This window comes from Quercus lobata, chromosome 10 (assembly GCF_001633185.2).
Source record: "Quercus lobata isolate SW786 chromosome 10, ValleyOak3.0 Primary Assembly, whole genome shotgun sequence".
Lineage (NCBI taxonomy): Eukaryota > Viridiplantae > Streptophyta > Magnoliopsida > Fagales > Fagaceae > Quercus > Quercus lobata.
The window spans coordinates 14,587,041-14,609,315 of NC_044913.1; the positions used below are offsets into that span (position 1 = coordinate 14,587,041).

The following is a 22,275-nucleotide window of genomic DNA, read 5'->3' on the forward strand; positions in this document are numbered from 1 at the left end:
GGGGGAGGGGGGGAGGTCATCAAACATGAGAACAAAGCAAAACAATTCAGAGGTTCTAAAATTCAAGGACAAAATGAGAGCGCAAGTGAAATAAAGATACAAATTAGTTATCTTTTGAGGGAGGATGGTTCCATTACAATAAACACAACAGTTTCTAACCTGATTGCTTTATCAACAGACCCAACCAACCCAAATGCTCACAGGCAGATCATTGTCATGAACATGAGAGATAAAACTACAAGGCTCGTACATCTAATAGCCCAAATTTTTCAGTTACAATATTAGTTAATGGTTATTGTACATTGATTGGATGAACTAATGAACTCCCAGCAAATTCCAATTCATCTGTCGTAGGTTTCTTTGAATGTAGAAATACTAAAAAATGACTACCTAATCTACATAACTCTCAGCATCACATTGCTCCCCGTAGCAAATCATGCACCAAAGTAGCTGCTTAAATACACCATGGAAGAACTCTGACTGTAAACTTCCTCCGTCGGCTTATCACAAAATTTATAAACTTAACTATCGTACACAGCTTCCCTGGGAGAAAACATACCCCCTTGCTGTCCAGCATAGGGAAGCCTTAGAAGTCATCTGTATCTTCATCTTTCATTACTGTGTTCAGGCCATCATCGAAACCAGAACCAGGAGCAAGCTCATTTAGGTCAAGAAAACGTCTTTTCCGTACACCCTCAATTTCATCTTGACCTGGACTATTTGGTTTCTCTGGTGGCTGTTGTTGCTCTTTCTCCACCGTCTCAGTGTAATCTTCAACAGGCTGATCAACTTTCATTTCCTGGTCATTATCGTTGCCATCAGAATTCTGACTTTCGATTGAATACTCACCATTCTCACTTGCATCTGAGTGTGCATCTGATGCAATTGACTTCTCAGGTTTCATAGACTCTGGTTCGGATTCTGACAACTCATACTGTCGGTAATTAATACGATTTCTGGTGGCCCTCTTACTGCGTCTTAGACCTGACTGGAGCTCATCAACTGACCTTAGTTTTGTTTCCCTCCTAGTACGGCCTGGCAATTTTCTAAGTTTCCGAGGCTCATCACTATCATCCTCACTGGCACTTAAGGAATCATCATCTTCTTCTTCTTCCTCTTCCTCTTCTTCAGCATTTTCGTCATCCCAATGATACTCCTCATCTCCTTCAGAGCTACTTGAAAACTTCCTCCTCTCTTTCCGTTTCTTCAGATATTCCTCATCATAAACAGCTTCCCCAACTATATCATCATCGCTATCGTAGTCTGCATCATTATCTGAAACTGCTTCAACAAAATCTTTTGCCGAATACCGTTGAGGTCTCTGTCTCCGCCGATTGCTACATGTGAATACAATCAATACATGGATGAGTTTAACACATGGAAATAGATTCAGAAAAGCAAAAGGGAAAAATAAATAAATAAATAATTAACACACCTTCGATCCAGGTCTGTTTTATTATCTTCCTGACCATCATCAAAATCAGGTGACGTGGGAGATGGTGCACTGAAATTGTCATGTTGCGCATGTGAAGGACCACTCCATTTACCATTTGCAGAAGCTTCAGGTTTCCCAAATTCTCTTCTATGTAGAGGTTCAGGGGATGGCTGTTTTCGCCTGACACAAAAGTAAGAACAAGAATGTAAGTCAAGAGTTCATTGTACTGGTATGATGATATGCAAATCAGAGGTAGAGAGAGCAAACAATAAGACCATATTTCTAGGTGAATAAATTCCATACTTGGTTATCTTGATAGCCTCATTAATGGACCGGTCATAGTCGTCTGCAAAACCATGAAAAACATTCAGATTTTATACATCCATCACAAGAGAATAGCATCAAGCACCATAAACATTTCCCTCTCATGACATGGTCACCTGGCAGCCCCAATAACAACAACTAATTTCTATGAGGGATTAGTTCTTTATGATAACTAATAGTAGATAACCCGATATAGCACTGATTTAAAAAAAAGAAAAGGTTGTATTATGCCTCCCCATGAAAGTCAATAATCCCCCCCCCCCCCCCAAAAAAAACCCACTCAGGGCACAGGCAGCCCCTCTCTATCTCCCCCTTTTCCACTTCTACTGCCCATTCATGCCACTTGCCTTCTGAAACTCATAATGTAAGGTTTCCAATAATGGGTGCAGTACAGGGCGAGACACATATATACCAGAGGATATGGCTCAAGATATAGCTGACTGAAAAAAATATACATTAGATGACCCCTACTTGTTGGATTTAAGGTTTTATTGAATTTAGTAGCAAATTATCATCAGGCACAGAGAAATATATGTTCGTCTGTTTAAATGATCTTGATACAGCAACAGTTTATCCAAATACACCTCCAACATAGGAAGATTCCCCATAAAAAAACATGGCAAGGGTGTGCCATCCGCCCAATGCATTGATCGCATCCATCCAACTGTTCACTACCTATGTTCTTTAAGAGAACAACTGAGTAGAGAATGCCTAGGTTAAAACCAATGAATTTCCCTGTCTACATTCTTAAATTTATGTTGTCATTGGACAAGTTTAAAACTATACAAATTATGAACAGGTTGCTCTTACCAAAGGTATAGGTGACAGGTTTTCTGTCACGAAGGGAGCGCCCTGGAGCAAGCCCATCCACACTTAAATAATTATCAAGAAGAAGAGCTTGTCTGTGTTGCTTTTTCAGCAACCTCTCTTTCCTCTGCAAATAACAATTAATTGCGGCATTTCAGATAAATTTTTGCTAGAGCAACAGCAAACAATAACATGAATCATTAAAGCAAAATAACTATAAGAATAACAAAGTCAAGGAATATGAATCAAGAAAGACAACCAATCAAGTTAAGAAGGTTCTGGAAACCAACAGCTTTGAGTACCTTATGATCCTTCTCAATCTCTGGAAGCATGTCTATCTTCAACTTTTTTCCTAGTGAAGCCTCTGTTCTATTTTTACTTGAGAAAAGCTTTTCCTGAGATAGATGGACAAGTTTAAATGAGCAGCAGCAGAGAAAAACCAGGAATATATTTTTGTTTAATTTGGCATGCAGCAAAAAATTTGTTATTTGTCTATTAAAACAGATAAGTACCATTAAAAAAGAATCATCATTAATCATCACTTGTAGGTGATGGAACATATACAATGTGAAAGATTTTATTTGACAAGCTTAAATTTTGCTTGACTCTTAGATAAATATATAGATCAACGAGCACAAAATCTACCAGTGAGAGGAAACACACCCCCCCCCCCCCAAACAAATGGATCCCATGTATTCTCAATGCCCAACTAGTTTTCCTAACCATGCCAATGTTTCCTACCCAAAAGAAGCAACTCCATCCATCGCACAAAACTCAACTCATATAAGCCTTGATTCCAATGTATTGACACTGGCCGCAAAAATCCCCTCTCAAAAAAACTAATACTGATCTGCTTCCTAACTGTACCATAAAAATTTTATTTGAAGAAAAGAGCACCATACATAGATGGTAAAGGTTTATTGAAAAATAAACAAACCAAAGAATTTGTACCATTAAAGCACTATATATCCACCAATAGCTTTTGACACCTACAGAAACTGATTGTTTAGAAAGACAGAGGATGTCAGATGATTAACCGGGTATTTGGCATTCATGTTTCGCAAATTTACAGATGGTTGAATCCTCTTGGTCATGAGTGCTTAAACTTTGTGGTGCCATAATCACTTACTGTAATCTGATGTACATCTTACACACAAATCTATAGCTTTGAAGGACAGTTACTATTGCTTGGAATAAATGATGATAATCCTTCACTGGCCTCCCTCTCCCCAGTAAGAAAAAGTCCAGTAAAGCCCCAAGAGGCCACAAGGCCCACAACAGACCTCTGTGACAGCAAAATGCATGTCCAGTTCTCCACACTTCATACAAACATTTTGTTTGAAAAGTATTTTTCAACTTCAAAAGCTTCTCAACAGTTAACACACCAAAGAGAATATTTATAATAATTTCATGTTTGCTATAAATGGAAAAACATATAGTGGTGAAATGGACGACAGTTAACTCACTCACATGGAAACATCAGTAATGTGAAACTATTTTTAGTGCACAGAAATGAGTTAAGGCTCCTGATAGCATTAGCCCAAAGGCTAAAACTCCATTCTAAACATAATAACCTTTCTGTCAGTAAATATGTATTTAATTCACCATAAAAAATTTTTTAGCATCTTTCCATTGGAAGTTCCAACATAGATTTTTTTTTCTCTTGAATCAAGCATCAAATGGCAGATCCACCTTAATGGGAGGTAATGTACCAGCCTAGTGGATAAAAGCCAATGCAAGCCCTCTAATGATATATTTTTGAGACATACAGAACATTTTGACTTATCAAGATAAAAAAATAATACACACACGCACGCACTTGAAATTTCTTTAAAGTAGAAAATAGTATATCTAAAAATTCACAACTGCCATTGAAGAATATCACACAATAAAATGTCCTCTATGAACCCAGACAGATCCTCAGACCATGAGTATTTATCTCAATTTGTCTTTAAATTTAATAATGCACAGATGGAAAAAGATATTCAAAATCAAAACATTATAGTTTAAAGATAAATATTATTGATTGAGATTTCCCTTTTTTTCATATTAATCAAAGTACTAACAATCACAACATGTGCCCTCGCCCTTCCAAAAAAAAAATCAAATTATTTAATATATATACATATATATCAATAAAAGGAAGTTGGATAAAAAGAGAAAAAAGAGAGTTGAAAATAAAATTTGATCTATATAATATTTTATAAATATCTTAATGCATGCACATGGACAGACAGATTATGAGACTTACAGAAACATCTTGAAATTCATCAAAATTGGTTGCCACAGTTTCCCACAGGTATGTTGCACTATGAAGAACCTGGGAACCCTTTGTCTTCGCTTTCTTCACCTCAACTTTCCTTATCTCCCGATACAATCGATGACCAATTATAGGATCATCTTCATACCTGCACTGACCACATTCACCAAGAAGTGATTAAACCCCTACTACACAACAATGCACAAAAACTTGTCATCAAAGAATTATAAATCTTCCACTCAAACTAAAAGATTCTCAGTGTATCTTTTATGCAATGTATGAAAATAATGAGCAATTAAACTCCATTCCCATGCAATTTGATACCAACTTGTGATTATAAAGTTGCACTTTACCCACATAAGGTCAAACCCATTAGCATCTGTCAGTCTCAATCGTATGGTGTCACATGCCTCCAAAAAATCCCCAATATCAACAGAGGAGTTTATCTGAGCTCTTTCCACCCAATGCCACCAAAATCCATCACCCGTCACCACCATTTTGATCAAATTTCCATTCAGCTGTGGCCCAAATTTACACCCACAATTCATCCCAAACACCATAGTTCCAAGACCATTACACCACCTCGTTCTTTGAGACAATCAATGTATTTTATAGTTGTATAGTTATGGCAACTTAGTCAACGACAAGTGAGAGATCGCCACCAAACTCCTTAAGTGGGGTGTGAGATAAAGGAGGAGATTGGGTTTAGAATAAAGTCTCCCTAATATCCCAACTGAAGGAATTTTATTCTCATCCAAATTTAGGAATCCCACAACTTCCACCTCATCAAACCCAAAAGAAAGCATAGTCAGTACCAACAATTACAACCCAGAAACAAATCTAAATGCTTAAGCCCATCCTCATGTTGGGACAGTATATTGCAGCAAAGGGATTTTGTTGTCTCAACCCAAAGTAAATTGGAGAGGTGGACGTCATTGTTTGATGTTGCACATTTGGCAGAAGAAATAACCGGAGCTTTGAGGATTCTGAAAGGACAATTCCAGACCTAAAATTTTTCTTCTTCAAAACTCTATTGGATTGGTTGTCAGTTATAGGAAGTCATTCACTATTTTCGGTTCATGCTTTGATGGATGCTTGTAATTTGCGCGTTTGATTGTACTTGTTGCTAGTGTATCCTTTTTGTATACTTGGGTGACACTTTTTCGATAGTTTAATAAATTTTTCATTGCTTTTATATATATATATATATATATATATTAAGAGAAAGAAAGAAAAGAACCAGAAGCTGAAAGAGCAGCGAAGGAGTGTTATAATGAGCTTTGAAAGAAGACTAAGAAGAAACAGGGGCTTACTTCTAAAAATTAAACTTTTTCCAATTTTTCCTAAACAAAGTTGTGTTTAGCCTACACATATTTTCTTAAACGGCAGGACTGGCAGTGGTTAACAAGTACAACTCTTTAAACCACATGTTGGCAACTCAACCCATACTCAACTCACGGGTTGGTAAGTGTTATAAACACTGACAAGGACAAGCAAAGACATACAAGCTAATAGAACTTGATGGATATGGTCTATGAGAACAATAACTACATTACCAGTAAGAAATTCCTTGTGAATCACCCCCAGAACGTTCTTTACGAAATGCAGAAAGTTGAACACCATGTTTAAGCGAGTTGTCAATATAGTTCCGGATATCTTCTTGCTGCAAAAGGTCACTCAAATTCAATATATATACCAACAGTACTAAAGAAGCATAGATAAAACAGTCAAAGTACTAAAATATCAAATTTCAAGCTCTAAATCTATGGTTCTGAGACAGTATCTTTTAGAAACACAAATGGATGCACAGTTAATACGTACTTAGATAATGTTGCAGGAAAAGCTCTTAAAACAGCACTACCTAGCCACGAAAGGGAATTATTATCCCAATTTTTTTTATTTTTTTTTGGTAGGTAATAAGACTTCTATTGAAAAAAAAAAATTGAACGTCATGTTCACGATGGTGAACACTTTGAACACTGAAACAAATACAAGAAGATCAAGAGCTAAAGGAAATAGAAACTAAAAAATCAGCTACAGCAGTACAGTTCGTACACCCCCAAACACGAGCCCAAAGAAACAGAGTACGAAAAAGTAAAATTATTATCCCAAAAAATAAAACAAAAAACATTAAATGCATGACAGGATGGTAAACCAATTGGTTTTATACCAAAACGTAGAAAGCTATTTTCTTGCTTAGGTGACTGCTGGAGGGTTTTAGAAGAAGAAAATCTTTGATGAGATCTTAGGTAAAGCCACAGCATGTACAGAGTTGCAGGAAAAGTGGTGGATTCCAGAAAAGAAAGAGTATTAATTAAAGAGTTGGACATTATTAAGGAGATCTTGAGTAAGCACTAACAAGAATTAGAACAACTAAAAGTGACTAAACAGTTTCCAAACATAATAGGTTTAGATCAAAGAGCACTGAACTATTATAGTCTTGCATTGTTCCTCAACAACTTCTATAGCTGCAATGCCATGGGACAAGGACCTGTATTGAGTGTACTGCATGAAAGATTCATGTGCTAAACTCAAGAAATCAAGATTCAAGGTTTTGTTGAACCAAGCAGAATTTTCCATATACATTAAAATAACAAATTATGAATCAGGCTAATAATAATGCATGAATGATTTGGACTCAGCATAACCGGATAACCCTCACACTTTCTAGTAAAATTTTGGGGCTAAGTGATGAAAAAAAAAAAAATCAAGCCAAGTGGTACATACTATCAAGAGCTAATGATGATACTACCTCAACACGAATGTCACAGAGAGCTTTCAAGATGACCACGCGAACCCCAGGATCAAGTGTCTTGTATAGATCAACTTCCAACCTAACAAATTAGCATGATTTGATACATTAGTTATATACATAGATTCGTATATGAGAGAAATCCATAGATACACGGTACTAACCCATGAGAAGCAACAATGGGTAGATCTCCATCTGCAACCTACAATCAGGTACCAAGCTCATGTTAATTTTCCACTACCAAAAAGAGATCCAATCAATAATGTCCATAATCAGTTAAATGAGTACAATGATCTAGTTACCCAATGCCACCAGTCTCTCAATTTTCTACATAAAACAGTGACCCAGGTATCACGTGTAAGTGCCATTCGCGTAACAGGAGGGATTGCCTATAGAAGAGATGAATTAGAAGTGATACAGCAAATGGATATTACAAAATAAATAGAAATCTTCCAACAGCACAGGCATTAACAGGGTCATGCTTGTATCATAAACTCATAATTGCCAGAGGAATGTATCTTACAATTTAATCAGCAATAGTTTCAAATATAACATAAAATCCAAATTTGAGCAGCAAATAGGAGAAACTTTAATGTTTAACGTCTACAAAGATTATGAGACAAGGCAATGTGAAAGCAATATCTCAGGGTAAACAAAGTAATTGACCATCAATCTGTAATATCACAAAGTAAACAAGATTCGATTTACATTATTCAGATTTTACAACTAAGGATGAAATTCATATTATACAAAGAAGGCCGATATACCTCAGTTGATTCCACAGTCAAATGACTTTTATGACAAAAGCCTTCTTGCATGCATGATAGATCATACATTAGCTTTAGAGAGTAATAGAATGGAGAAATCAAACTTAGGGTATCAATTCTTATTAAAAAAAAAAAATTTAAAAACATGTTAGACTGTTTTTAGGAGATCCAACTTAAAAAAATGATCTCAGATCTCTTTGCAGCCAAATGTATAGTTGCTTAAATTTCTGAGGTGATCCTATTAAAAGTAAACGAATTAAAATAATAACTGCCCTTAAGAAAAGAGCAACAATGAACAAACCTATTGTATTGAGTATAATCAAGTTTTACCACCTCTTCTACCATGGCCTACCTTATTTTTACCGTTTGAATATTATAATGGACATCAGATAGACTATTGTGTTGTCCCTAACAGATTATGTAAGTAGCTAAAACTTAAGCTCCCATCCTATAATCTCTCTTCATCAAATAATGTACCATACTTCCGAAACCAGTGACATGTGACTTTGCAATAAGAATTGACAGTGGATCACAGACTTGAAGAATGTCGGTCTCCTCTACTGTTTGGCCAATGATCACCTATTCGGGAGATTCTACTGATAAAAAGTGCAATCTTTATCTCCAAAAAATGACATGGGAATTTAACATGCTTGTAATGAATTAGAAGTAGCAGAAAACCAAGAGACAGGAGGAAGTGCATTATAAAAGAAAGAAAGAAAGATGAGCTCTTTTGGGCCTTTTCCTTTTACAACAAAAACTATCCCAGCTTTGTGCCAAAAAGTGAACACAGAAAAGTCCCCATTCTGGCATGGGAATAAATAACAAATTAAACATACATTGCAAAACCTAAAGGTGCAAACCACCCAAAGTGCTATAACCAGCAGCTAAATCATGCAGGTTCATTGCACTTAGTGGGAATCCTACATTTCCAACAAAAATCTCAAATGAAGTTTAGAAGCAAACTGTTATCAATATATTTCTTTTAAAAATACTAAATCTTTGTCTTCCAGATATTCTAGTCAGCTCAACAAAGCTTCAATCCCTACCACATGAGGCCTAATAAAAACACCTTCAAACTCCTTTCTTCACTTCTTCTAAGCTTAGACAAACATTACTAAGACGGGTGCTCAAGTTTGGAAGTCCAAAAACCCACTGCTTAAGCTGTTGAGTTTGATTTCTTAGTCTTATGGCATTCTAACCAGAACTTAAAAAAGTCTACAAAACCACAAAGAACTGTAAGAATAATATAACAATAGCACCTATCGGACCAGAGGATTCCGGCATTTCTCTATCCTACAATTCAAGAAACTACTGCACAAACGAAGCTCGTCACTAAGAATCAAAGTACACAAGAACTCCTACATTCTACTAAGCCATTCTTATTTCTTTCAAGAAACACTTCCAAACTCAGCAAAAGCAAACGAAAAGAAACTAAAATAACCCATTTCGAAACTTACCCTCTTACAGTTTAGCACTCAATTTGAATCGCATAAAACTAGCTCAACAACACAAAAACAAAGTGAACATTTTACTAAGCTTCAAACAAACCTTCAATAAAGGAATATGTATGTCACTCAAAGTATCATTGGGAGTAATCAAAGCCGTCTCGAACTCCTCAGCCGAGAACTCAATCGAAATATTCAATAGCGGCCTAAACACCTTCAACACACAAAAACAACAATAAGAACAATAAAAAAAAAAACACAAACACAGCAAACCCAGAAATAGACATAAACCCTAAAGCTGAAAACTTTTACAAAAAGAAGAGATCAAACACAGTACATGCAAGAAATTGAGTATAGAAGCCAACTCCCACATGGACCGGAGAGTCCACCGGGGCAATTGAGCCGGCGGGGGCTGCTCCACCAGCTGCGTGACGATCTTGCTGCATTGCTCCTTCTGCGGCGACTCCTCCAATTGCTGCTGCTGCTGCTGCAATTGCTGGTCCTTCTTCTTCGGCTTGCTCGCCGGAGCAGCGGCCGCGTAGAGCCTCGCGGCGGCCCGGATAGTGCACGCGCGGGAGGGGCGGTTGCTACGGTTGACGGGGACGGGTGGGGTCGGGGCGGTGTCGTTTTGGGAATTGGGGTTGGGTTCCGGCGAAGAGGATCGGTGGTTGTTGGGGATCGGAGACGAGGAGGACATGGTAAAAAAATTGTGGGTGTGTGAGAGAGAGAGAGATCGAGAAGTAGGGTTTAGGAGAGTTATGGTGGGATTACATGTAGAGGATCATATGGATTTGTTTGCATTGAAAAACAACATGATGGAAGAAGAGGACCAAAGGTCCAAACTCCAAACCATAACTCACTTAGGTTTTTTTTTTTTTTATGAATGAATGTTGTTCTATCTAATGTTTCTGTTTCTGTGTCTGAGGTTTTTGTTTTTGTTTTTGTTGTTGTCTTTTTTTTTCTTTTTTCTTTTTTTGGGTTTGTTTTTGTTTTTGTTTTCGCTAATGTGAGTGAAAGAGGAAGAAGGGTTAGAGAGTGTGAGGGAGAGGATGGAAGAAAGGGAACACAAAACCAAAACACACAATCCCTGGAATTTTGGTGAAAAAAAATAATAATTTAGGGGTTTTTTTAATTTTTTAACTTTTGGGTTATTAGGTAAATTTGTTTTTTGAATCTGGGTTTTATAAATTTGGATAATATTCTGTGGCGGCTAATTAAGAAAAAAAAATTAATATATGTTTTGATGATTTTGATTAATTTGGGATTAATCAGAAAATATAGAACAGTAAAAACTATTTGATTGGGAAAAAAGAAAGAATCTGATAAGTGATAAGGATCATTTATGAGGATTTAAATTTAACTAGGTTTTTTTTTTTTAGTTATATTTTCTAGGTTTTTTTTGTCTTTAGACTTTAAAGAAAATGGAATTGACTTTTGGATGACTTGTTTTGGTTTCTGTGCTGGTAATTGTTTACTTGTGGTTTAACAGGTTGTGAATGTTTTTTTTGGTAGAAAAATATTCAAAAGTCCCATATTTATAAGATAATCTGCTTTATATTATAGGTTGAAATCCTCTCTTTTTTTTTTCTTTTTTTTTTTAAAACCATACCATTCAACAAAAAGGCATAAGGGAAAAAGAAAAAGAAAAAAAAGAGTTGAATCTGAATGTGAAAACAAAATTGATCTATTTTGTGACAACTCATTTATCATTGGAGCTAAAGATGAACTTGTTCTTAGCTCTTTGTTCTCATTTTTTATATGTACTATAAATGTACTGGGCACAAAATGCTTTTGTTTTCAGCCACAACCTTTGTAAAATCAATTTTTAGCACATCTTTGCTTAATAAGGGGAAAAAAATGTAAAATCTACCAATCATTTGCACTTTGCAACACCACACTTACCCAATTTCCAGTGCTCCATCTGCTCCTTCCATTGACTGCATTTCTCTCACCCCTAGTTTTGATTAACCAAAACAAAAATACGAAAAATAGAATTGCCATGTTGCATGTTGTGTTGATTTAGCCATGACTATACACTAATACAAACCATCCCTCATGTATTTAATATTTCTTTCTATCCAAATGAGTTTTTTTTTTTTTATAGGATATCCAAATGAGTTTTAATTATTAACTTGCAGTGACAATTATACACCTTTAATAGTTTCTTTTTGATAAACTAGATTCCATTAAATAAAAGCTACACGTAAAGCGCATTGAGATAATTACAAAACAACCTTTTAGCTGTTCAACATATGTTTGAAATAACTTGATATGTGCTAGTAACCTATGGGTTTAGTTGACATCTTCTGACATTAGTAATGATAACATTCAAGGTTTGACTCCTCAATCCTTTAATGCACACAAAAAAAAACCGATATGTTATATTTTAATTTTCACCAAAATAACTTGATTTGTGTCTGTAATCTATTGGTTTATACTGATATGGTACTTCAATTTTCACTTAATATAAATTAAATTTTTTGTTGATGTAATACAAATAAATACCTTCCCTTTTTTAGACAGAGAATTTTTTTTTTTTTTTTTTGGAGAAGGTTTTAGACAGAGAAAAAGAGCTGTATTTCTCTCTCATGCACATCTCCAAAGTTAATTTTGCAATGTTGTATTGGGTTACCTAGCTAGATGCAGTAATGGACTAATGGTTTAGTTTCTTTCTTCATAACATTAAATGTGGGCTCTGTTGGGCAAGCTGGGACTAAATGTGAGCCTTTTTGTCAAACTAGGATTTGAGGCTGTAGCCTGGACCTATCAGAATCTGGCCCAATCAAAGGTCAGTTATGGACCTTCAGAAAACATTTTTTCTTTTGTGATTGTTAGGTAGGCCCGAGTTCAGTTGGGTCCATTACGTTTTATATTGTGTTTATAATATATTTTTTTTTTATAATATATTTTTTTTTTTTTTTTTTTTAGACTATGTCAATATATATAGTTCTCTTTTATGCATTTTAGTTATTATTTATATATATATATATATATATATATATATCATCTAACCAAACATTTTCATAAAAAAATAATACAAACCGTTTTTGTGATACAATGAGTAGCTTAGAGCATCTCTAACAACTTAGCCAAATTTTCATACTGTTTGAAAAGCAAATAGTTTTACTTACATATTTTTTCAAACATATTTTTCAACAGACTCTTTATCCGGTCTCTATCATATATAATATTATTTTTTCATTATTTCTTACATTTTTTTTTTTAGAGAGTTTCAACTTATGAAGTTTACTCTTGATGATAATTTTTGATCATTAGACCAAGATATCAATCAATTTTTTGTGTAGGTGGGAATAGGGGTGTCAATTCAAGTTAGCATGTCGGGTTCGTGTCGTGTCGAGGTAAGGGTATTCGACTAAATGGCTCAACCCTAACCCAATCCATTTAATAATCATGTCATGATCTTTCAACCCTAACCCAACCGGTTAATAAGGCGGGTTGACCTGACCCAACCCATTTGACACGCTTAATAAATGAGTCGTGTTGGGTTGACACAAATGTAACACAACCTATTTCAACCTTCATAATATTAAATATAACATCCATCTAGAAATAAAATTTTTTTTTTTTTTTTTTACATCCCAAAAAACAGAGCATATACTTCAAGTCTTCAACCCACATTCAAAATAATATAGTTCAACAAAAATATAACATTTATTTAGAAATAAGTTCTTTACACTCCAAAAGAAGTGTATATACTTCAACCCAAATTCAAAATCACAAAGTTTAACAAAAATAAAATAATATTGTTCAACAAAAAAATATAATTTCCTTGGAACTTGCCAAATGCTAAGTATCAATATTGAAAGAATTTGAGAAAACAGTATACTAATCCTGACTATGACCACGATTATCATCCATAGATTCTTTATTGATGTCCAAATTCATAATATCTTCCACAAGTTCATCCAATTTCATTTGTGCAAGTTCTATGCCAAAAAAAAAAGGGAGAAAAAAGTATTAGTAGTTCTAGGGTCTGTAAAGTTTCAATTTCCAATTATATACCTTGTAAATAAATTGTAAATGACAACAAAAATAATATTAAATATTATGGAAATGAAAGAGAGAGCACCTTTTTTTACTTTAAAGAAAGGCAATTGATGGCTATATCAATAAACCCTCCCCTTAGGAAGATTTAAACAAATACAATGTAATGGTTTCTCATAGTATGGTCATGCTTTTAATTTGTCAAAAGAAAAATCACAAAAAGTTTCAAATCAACTAAAGCTTGTGGGTTGAAACAAATGTCTATATTTCCTTGTGAAAGTGAATCTCATGTGTGCTTTAAATGGTAGGTTGTCAAGTGAATCTCATATGTGCTATAAATGGTAGGCTGTCAATGAAAGAACCAAAACTCTTCAAATTGGGAAAAGCAACAAGTGTAACATTGTAGCAGTAGGGAATCCCAAAAGGTAAGAAGAAGTAGATAATCGACAAAACCTTAAATGATGGCCAAGAAGAAGAGAAAAAGGGGAAAAAGGAGGAAGAATGAAGACCAATGGTTAGTTTTCATTCAGTGCTTCAGGAGGAGTGCAAAAAAGGTGAACTGGATGCCTTTGAAAAACTATTTTTATAGAGCACCCCATGGCGAGATCTCATACTCTCTCATATGAGATCTCTGCTTTTATATATATATATATATATATATATATTGATAACTAAAGAACAATTATAAAGTTAATCACAAACTAAAGGCTACCTGGTTAAATGTAAAGGTCACATGTACAAGTTATTAATAAGTTTATTATACTAAGAAGAAATAAGTCAAACTGAATTTATTTTGCAAGGGTCACATGTACAAGTTAATAAAAAGTTTAGTATACTTAGAAGAAATAAGTCAAAATGAATTTAGCTTACAAGTTTGTTGTTGGAGAGGGAGAATTTTTACCAGCAATCTTTATGTTCATAGTGTTTTTTTTTTTTTTTTTTTAATTTATATTTATTTTTGTGGTGAATTGAAATTCATTTACTTGCATACATGTGTTTGTGTCTTTTGTTACTTTCACCCTACATGATTTTGTTACAAATACAAATACACAAATTCGGAACCTTTCATCTAGATCCACATAAGATTAAGATCCTTTTTGTTGTTAGAGTACTCTATAGCAAAAATTGTGCAACTTTATGTGGTCTTAACATTTCTCATATACAAGTCCTACTGTGGTCTTAGGGCATTTATTAGTCGATTATTTTAGAAAAGTTTTAATATTACTTTTTTGAGAAATATAAAAAGTTGCAAAAAAAAAAAGAAAAAGATAATTAATCTTTTCTTTTCCCATAAAAAATTTCTAAAAACATATAAACTAATACTCCTATGTGATCCATTAAAATTTTCCCATGTATATATGTTTTTTAATTATCCATTGAAATTGGTTTTTATCAGGTCAAATAGTCTTTTTCCTGCATTTTCAAATCAGTCAAACAAGACGTTGTGTTACATTTTTTTATGGAACTTAGAGTTTGTTTGGCATTAGCTTTATCTTTTAGTTTTGAGAAATGTTAACGAATGCCTTAAAGGCATTGATTTAAGAATTATTTTTATGAATATTTTATGGGAAAATAATAAAACAATTTATTTTTCTGACAGTTTTTTATATTTACCATGAAGGTAATATTAAAAACTTTCCTAATATTATTAACAATTGTCCTAAGGGCACATATTATCATGACCATTTAGCTTTTAGCTTTTATCTCTTACGTACAACTTTTTAAAACCTCATGTTTTTCATTTTTTTTAAAACTTTTTCTAAGATACAAGTATATTTAAAAATACTTTCAGCAAAAAGATTTCGACAAAATTAGAGAAGTTGTTCCAGCAGTACATTTAAACTCTTTGAATGAAGATGTTGTTTGTTTTGGTATTGGTTTATCATGATTTTATTGGATCTGAACTTCTCTTTTGAGAAGGGGAAAAAAAATAAAAAACAAAATCATCAAAGGGCAACACATGTGCCATCTTTTGATTGCAGGCTGCAGCCTTTGATTAAACTATTTTGTTGTTTGTGGTACAGGCGGATAGAAATGGCACTATGACAACATCTTAGCTTTTTTTTATTTTTATTTTTTATATTATAAAGAAAATGTCATTATTTTAAAGAGCTCTACACAATAGAATATGACAGAATATCTTAAAAACTCTAGAGAGGATCTTTATCTATTTACATATACATTCTTAATAAGAAGGTTTGTAGTTATATTTAGTTATTTACACAATTTTTAAATGAAGTTACCAACATGTCATTAGAGCATTAACATTTATTTCTAAACATCCAAACACAAAAAAATCTACACAACCGAGTGTCTCCACAGCTAAAAAAAATTTTGGGTTTTTTATTTTTTAACTTTTGGGTCATTAGTTAAATTTGTTTTTTAATCTGGGTTTTATAAATTTGGGAAATATTCTGTGGCGGCTAATTAAAAAAAATATTTATGGTTTGATGATTTTGATTAATTTGGGATTAATCAGAAAATATAGAACAGTAAAAACTATTTGATTGGGAAAAAAAGAAAGAATCTGATAAGTGATAAGCATCATTTATGAGGATTTAAATTTAACTAGGTTTTTTTTTATTTATTTTTTAGTTATATTTTCTAGTTTTTTTGTCTTTAGACTTTAAAGAAAATGGAATTGACTTTTTGGATGACTTGTTGGTTTCTGTGCTGGTAATTGTTTACTTGTGGTTTAACATGTTGTGAATGTTTTTTTTGGTAGAAAAGTATTTAAAGTCCCATATTTGTAAGATAATCTGCTTTATATTAGAGGTTGAAATTCTTTTTTTAAATTAAAAAAAAAAAAAAAAAAAAAACCCATACCATTCTACAAAAAGGCATAAGAGAAAAAGGAAAAAAACAAAGAGTTGAATCTGAATGTGAAAATAAAATTGATCTATTTTGTGACAACTCATTTATCATTGGAGCTAAAGATGAACCTGTTCTTAGCTCTTCGTTCTCATCTTTTTGTATGTACTATAAATGTACTAGGCACAAAATGCTTTTGTTTTCAGCCACAACCTTTGTAAAATCAATTTTTAGCACATCTTTGTTTAATAAGGGGAAAAAAATGTAAAATCTGCCAATTATTTGCACTTTGCAACACCACACTTCCCAATTTCAAGTGCTTCATCTGCTTCTTCCATTGACTGCATATCTCTCACCCCTAGTTTGGATTAACCAAACCAAAAATAGGAAAAATAGAATTGCAATATTGCATGTTGTGTTGATGGAGCCATGACTATATACTTATAGAAACCATCTCTCATGTATTTAATATTTCTTTCTATCCAAATGAGTTTTAATTATTAACTTGCAGTGACAATTATACACCTTTAATGGTTTCTTTTTGATAAACCAGGTTGCATTAAATAAAGTTTCTAACAAACAAGATATGCATTAAATAAAAGTTATACGTAACATGCATTGAGATTATTACAAAACAACCTTTCGGTTGTTTAACATGTATTTGAAATAACTTGATATGTGCCAATAACATATTGGTTTAGTTGACATCTTCTGACATCAGCAATGATAACATTTAGGGTTTGACTCTTCAATCCTTTAATGCACCAAAAAAAGAGAAACCAATATGTTATATTTTAATTTTCACTAAAATAACTTAATATGTGCCAGTAATCTATTGGTTTATACTGATATGGTACTTCAATTTTCATTGAATATAAATTAAATTGTTTGTTGATGTAATACAAATAAATACTTTCCCTTTTTTAGACAGAGAAAAAAGAGCTTTCTCTCTCATGCACATATCCAAAGTTAATTTTGCAATGTTGTTTTGGGTTACCTAGCTAGATTCAGTAATGGACTAATGGTTTAGTTTCTTTCTTCATAAGATTAACGTGGGCTCTGATGGGCGAGCTGGGACTAAATGTGGGCCTTTTTATCAAACTAGGATTTGAGCCTGTAGCCTGGACCTATCAGAATCTGGCCCAATCAAAGGTCAGTTATGGACCTTCAGAAAACTTTTTTTTTTAATTTTTTTATTGTTAGATAGGCCCGACTTCAGTTGGGTCCATTACGTTTTATATTGTACTTATAATAAACTTTTTTTTTTTAATTCAATAGTTACAATAACGTACTTATGTTATATTATTAGACGTAGACTAGGTATATATATATATATATATATATATATAGTGCTCTTTTATGCATTTTAGTTATTATATACTAGTCTCATTACACGCACTTCATACGTGCGACGTACAATGAGAGTTTTTTTTAGCCAAAAAAAGAAAGAAAGAAAAACTCTATGTTTATATTATATATAATAATTTTTATTTTGTGAATCTAATTTATAAGTTGATAAAGTAATTTGAAAATTAACAAGAGAGTGATTTTCTTTAGCAAAAAAAAAAAAAACTCTATGTTTTTATTTTATATATAATTTCTATTTTGTGAATCTAATTTATAAATAGATAAAGTAATTTGAAAATGAACAAGAGAGTGGTCCAATTTTTTAAGTAATGTTTTAGTAGAAGTTAGAGTTACATGTTTACCAGATTATCGTTTAATCTTGTTTTTACTTAAATATAGGAGTGTAGGGGCATTTTTGAACCTAAAAAATGAGGAATCTAAACAGAAGAAGCCTCTTAAATAATAGTATAGATATATCATCTAAGAGTATCACCAACAACCTTTTCAAATTTTTGCATGTTTGGAGAGTGAACAATTTATTTTACCTTTTACTTACTTACTTTTTTAACTACACTTTCGAACAGACTCTCTATCATTTTCTCTATTCCATTTAAATATTATTTCTTCATTCTTTCTTTAATATTTCTTTTTCAATCTTCTTTCATTCATCTAATTTTAATGAGAAGTGCTACATTCTTAACATTTTACAATATTTTCACAATAAATTATATATGATAAGTTATTACTAATTTTAATTTGAACACATTACTTAAATATTTTTTTTATCAATATTAGTTAATAACAACCCACCACTTAAGATTTATTATAAAAATAGTGTAATAGCATTTCTCAATTTTAATTTCTTATTCTTTATTTTATTTTTCCCTTATCTTTTTTTTTTTTCATCCACATGTTTCTTTTCTTTTTCTTTTTCCTTTTTTTTTCTCCTCCACACCTTTCCATTATCTCTATCTTCACTTTACTTTTTTCCTTTTTATCTATAGCACTTCGTCTGGAGCTCTATCCTCTTATTTTCACTTTTCTTTTTTCTTTTCTTCTCTAGCACTACGTCTACTCTAGACCATTCAAGAAGCACCACTACATGTCCTCCTCCCACCGAGGCTCAGATGGGTCCACTTTGCTCTTTTTTTTTTGTTCTAATTTGATTAGTTTTAAAATTGTGATTTGAGTTTGTATTTTGATTGGAGCTCTATCAATTTTGTGCTTCACCATTGTTTTCTGATGAGAAGCAAAGAAAGTTTTTTCTAAAGAGAAGCAGGAAAGAGAGGGAGTGCAGAAGAAATAGAAATGGAGGCAAGAGAAAAAAGTCTTTTTTTAATTCAACTGGTATTATTTTAAGAGGACATATTCTTTAGATATGCTATAGTGATTGCTACAGTGCTCTCCAGGCCTGGAGAGCTACTATAGCAAATCTAAAATTTTTTTTGGTGTTAGACAGGTTGTTGGAGGTGTTTTTTGGGGTAAACAGTGGCTTTTCTTTCCAAAATTTAGAGATAGCGAGCCTACTGGTGATGCTCTAATCATACATTTTCATAAAAAATAATACAAATTGTTTTTGTGATACAATTAGCAGCTTAAAGCATCCCAACAGCTTAGCCAAATTTTCACACTGTTTGAAAAGTAAATAGTTTTACCTACCTATTTTTTTAAATACATTTTTCAACAAACTCTTTATTCGGTCTCAATCATATTTAAATATTATTTTTTTTATTATTATTTCTTACACTTTTTTTAGAGAGAGTTTCAAGTTACAAAGTCCGTTCCTGATGATAGTTCTTTATCATTAGACTAAAACATCAATTAGTTTTTGGTATAAGCAAGAATTGAACCCTTCTTTATTCTTAATGTGCACAAAAAAAGAGAGAGAGATTGAATATTTTAATTAATGGAGAGAGGGAGTTGAATATTTTTGTCATTAAAATTCATTTGGAGAACAACAATAACTCTCAATGTGTGGAAAGTATTTTAGCTAATTTATTTTATTTATATTTTTACATTTTGGAGAAGTTGTTGGATTTTTTTTTTTTTTTTGGCTCTCCAAATATGGCTTTTGAGAATCTATTGGAGAAAGTCTTAATATTTTAGGGGATCTATTCGACAGAACATTCCTCAAAATCTTTAAGGTACAACTTGATTTCTTCCAAGATATGATCCAAATTTGATATGTTTTCATATTCCCACAATACAATAGGCTCATAATAATATATTTTTTTTTATAACCATTAATAATATTTTTAGAATACTCTTAATTTTGAAACTTTAAATTTTTTTTACTAAGTGTCATTTGTCAACAAGCTTTTGTGTTATTGTCTTCAAATTTAAGCCAGTTTCCAATAACTCACCTTGATTTTGAGGGATTATTATGTTCCCTTTAGGACCAAGGCAATCGGACCCACCGTATTTTATAATGTATTTTGTTGTTTATTATAGTTATGATTTAATAATATGGTCTTAGTGTGAGTTTCGGTTAGCTCAACTGGTAAAGTCTCTAATGGTTGAATAAGAGATTTGGGGTTCAATTCTCGCCTACACCAAAAGCCAATTAGTGTCTTGGTCTGATAATAAAAAGTTATTATTAGGAGCGAAAGTCATGAGTTAAAACTCTCTAAAAAAATAATATGGTCTTAGTCAAAGTTTCCCAAAAAAAAAAAAAAAAAAAAAAAATTAATGCTTCCTCAAGAAAAAGTTTCAACAACAATGTTTTATTTATTTTTGTATGGGGCAAAACAAACGATTTGGCCCAATCTAGATAAGAATGGGCTGGAATGGAGGCCCAATACAATTAATTTGAAGTGGTGGATTATAAAGGCCAACCCTTCAAGCCTTAATAACTTCTCTTGGTAATTTAAAGAAAGAAAATTGACTAAGACAGCAGTTTAAGTAGAGAATAATAGAAAGAAAGATAAAGATTCTTATTTAAGTTCTCTTTCGGGCTATCTAAGGAGTAATAGTTTTTTGGGATATACACTTCTTGATTACAAAGTTCTTAATTTCCCTTGCTCTTTTCTATTTCTACCTTCTTTTATCTCTCCTGATCCCCCCTTTCAAGAGGATCTTCCTTCCTGTGTATAGCTGTTGAGATTGCATTCGAGACCTCCACTTGGATGATTGTTAATTTTTCCTTGAATATTTGTCCCATGATTGCATTGTTGGTGGTGGTAGAGTAGGATGTAGGCTATGGGGGCACTGTTCAAGGGTCATTCTATCATTAATGCGGCAGGCTGAATTCGTACCATGCATTAAATATGGAGATGATGGGTGCTTTATCTAGAAGCTTCCTCCTCCCATTGCTTGCACGCCTTTACTCCTTCCTCGGCCTTCAACCTTATGGCCTTGGTAGTTTGTCTTCAATCTCCCAATGAGTGTCTGCCCCTTGGGTAAGCCACTTTCCTTGGTTTCACTGACTGGATCATCCTGATTGTGTTGGGCCTAATTTGATGAATAGTTAGGCCCAATTGCTCCTTGGGTTGAACCCATTTGATGATCTTCCTTCTTTGGGCTTTTCCCTCCCACAATTTTACTTATCAATATTTGTGTATGGCATGGGCATAATTAATAATAACTAGTTGAAGGGCCCAAGTGATGCACGGATGATATTGTAAGCTGCTATATAAGAAAGTTCTAATTCTATATATAGTTAAATGACAAAATGTGATTGAAAAAAATCCGCAAGTGATATTCAAGGCCGTAGGATGAAGCTGATAGAACGCGTGCAAGACACGTAACAATGAGAGTTCCATTAGATATTTTGATAAGTTGGAAATGAAATCTCATCATGTCCCTCTAATTTCTTCTTTCTTTGAAGTAAACATTTGTGCTAGTCTTAGTTGCCTACTAATAAAACTTGAAATCTATGAATCATCTACCACCTCATCTTTCAAATAACATTCTCCAATTGTTCAACAATCAATCAAAACATTCTATGATCTATAATTCCCAATTCAAGAAAAATGTTAGTAACTAAGGTTGAAGAACAGTCTCAAGCTCCATTAGCATAAAAGTAGGAACCATGACTCTACCACATGTATTAGGAATCTTATAGTTCATTCAAGACTTCTATCAAATTGCTTGTGCACAAGGAATTAAGATTTTTCTATTGCATTTTTGCATCAAAATAAGATTGCAAAATTAGTGAAGAAAAAAAAAATTGTTAATGACAACAAAAATAATCTTAAACGTTATGGAAAAGAAAGAGAAAGTACCCTTTTTTCAGTTAAAATTAAAGAAAGACAACTGATGGCTATATCAATAAACCTTCCCCTTAGGGAGATTTAAAGAAATACAATATAATGGTTTCTCAT

General features: G+C 33.0%; 1 protein-coding gene across 1 annotated transcript; it reads right to left on the reverse strand.

The window, feature by feature from the left end:
• Positions 1-34: 34 nt before the first annotated feature.
• LOC115963039 (DDT domain-containing protein DDR4) lies at positions 35-10,838 on the reverse strand. Its single transcript, XM_031081925.1, has 12 exons — positions 10,128-10,838; positions 9,894-10,004; positions 7,881-7,967; positions 7,743-7,780; positions 7,579-7,660; positions 6,383-6,489; positions 4,818-4,974; positions 2,869-2,961; positions 2,570-2,693; positions 1,739-1,781; positions 1,436-1,615; positions 35-1,337 (listed from the first exon to the last, which is right to left on the reverse strand). The coding sequence occupies exons 1-12, from the start codon at positions 10,485-10,487 to the stop codon at positions 587-589; spliced, it is 2,133 nt and encodes a 710-aa protein (XP_030937785.1). The 5' UTR covers positions 10,488-10,838; the 3' UTR covers positions 35-586.
• Positions 10,839-22,275: the final 11,437 nt, after the last annotated feature.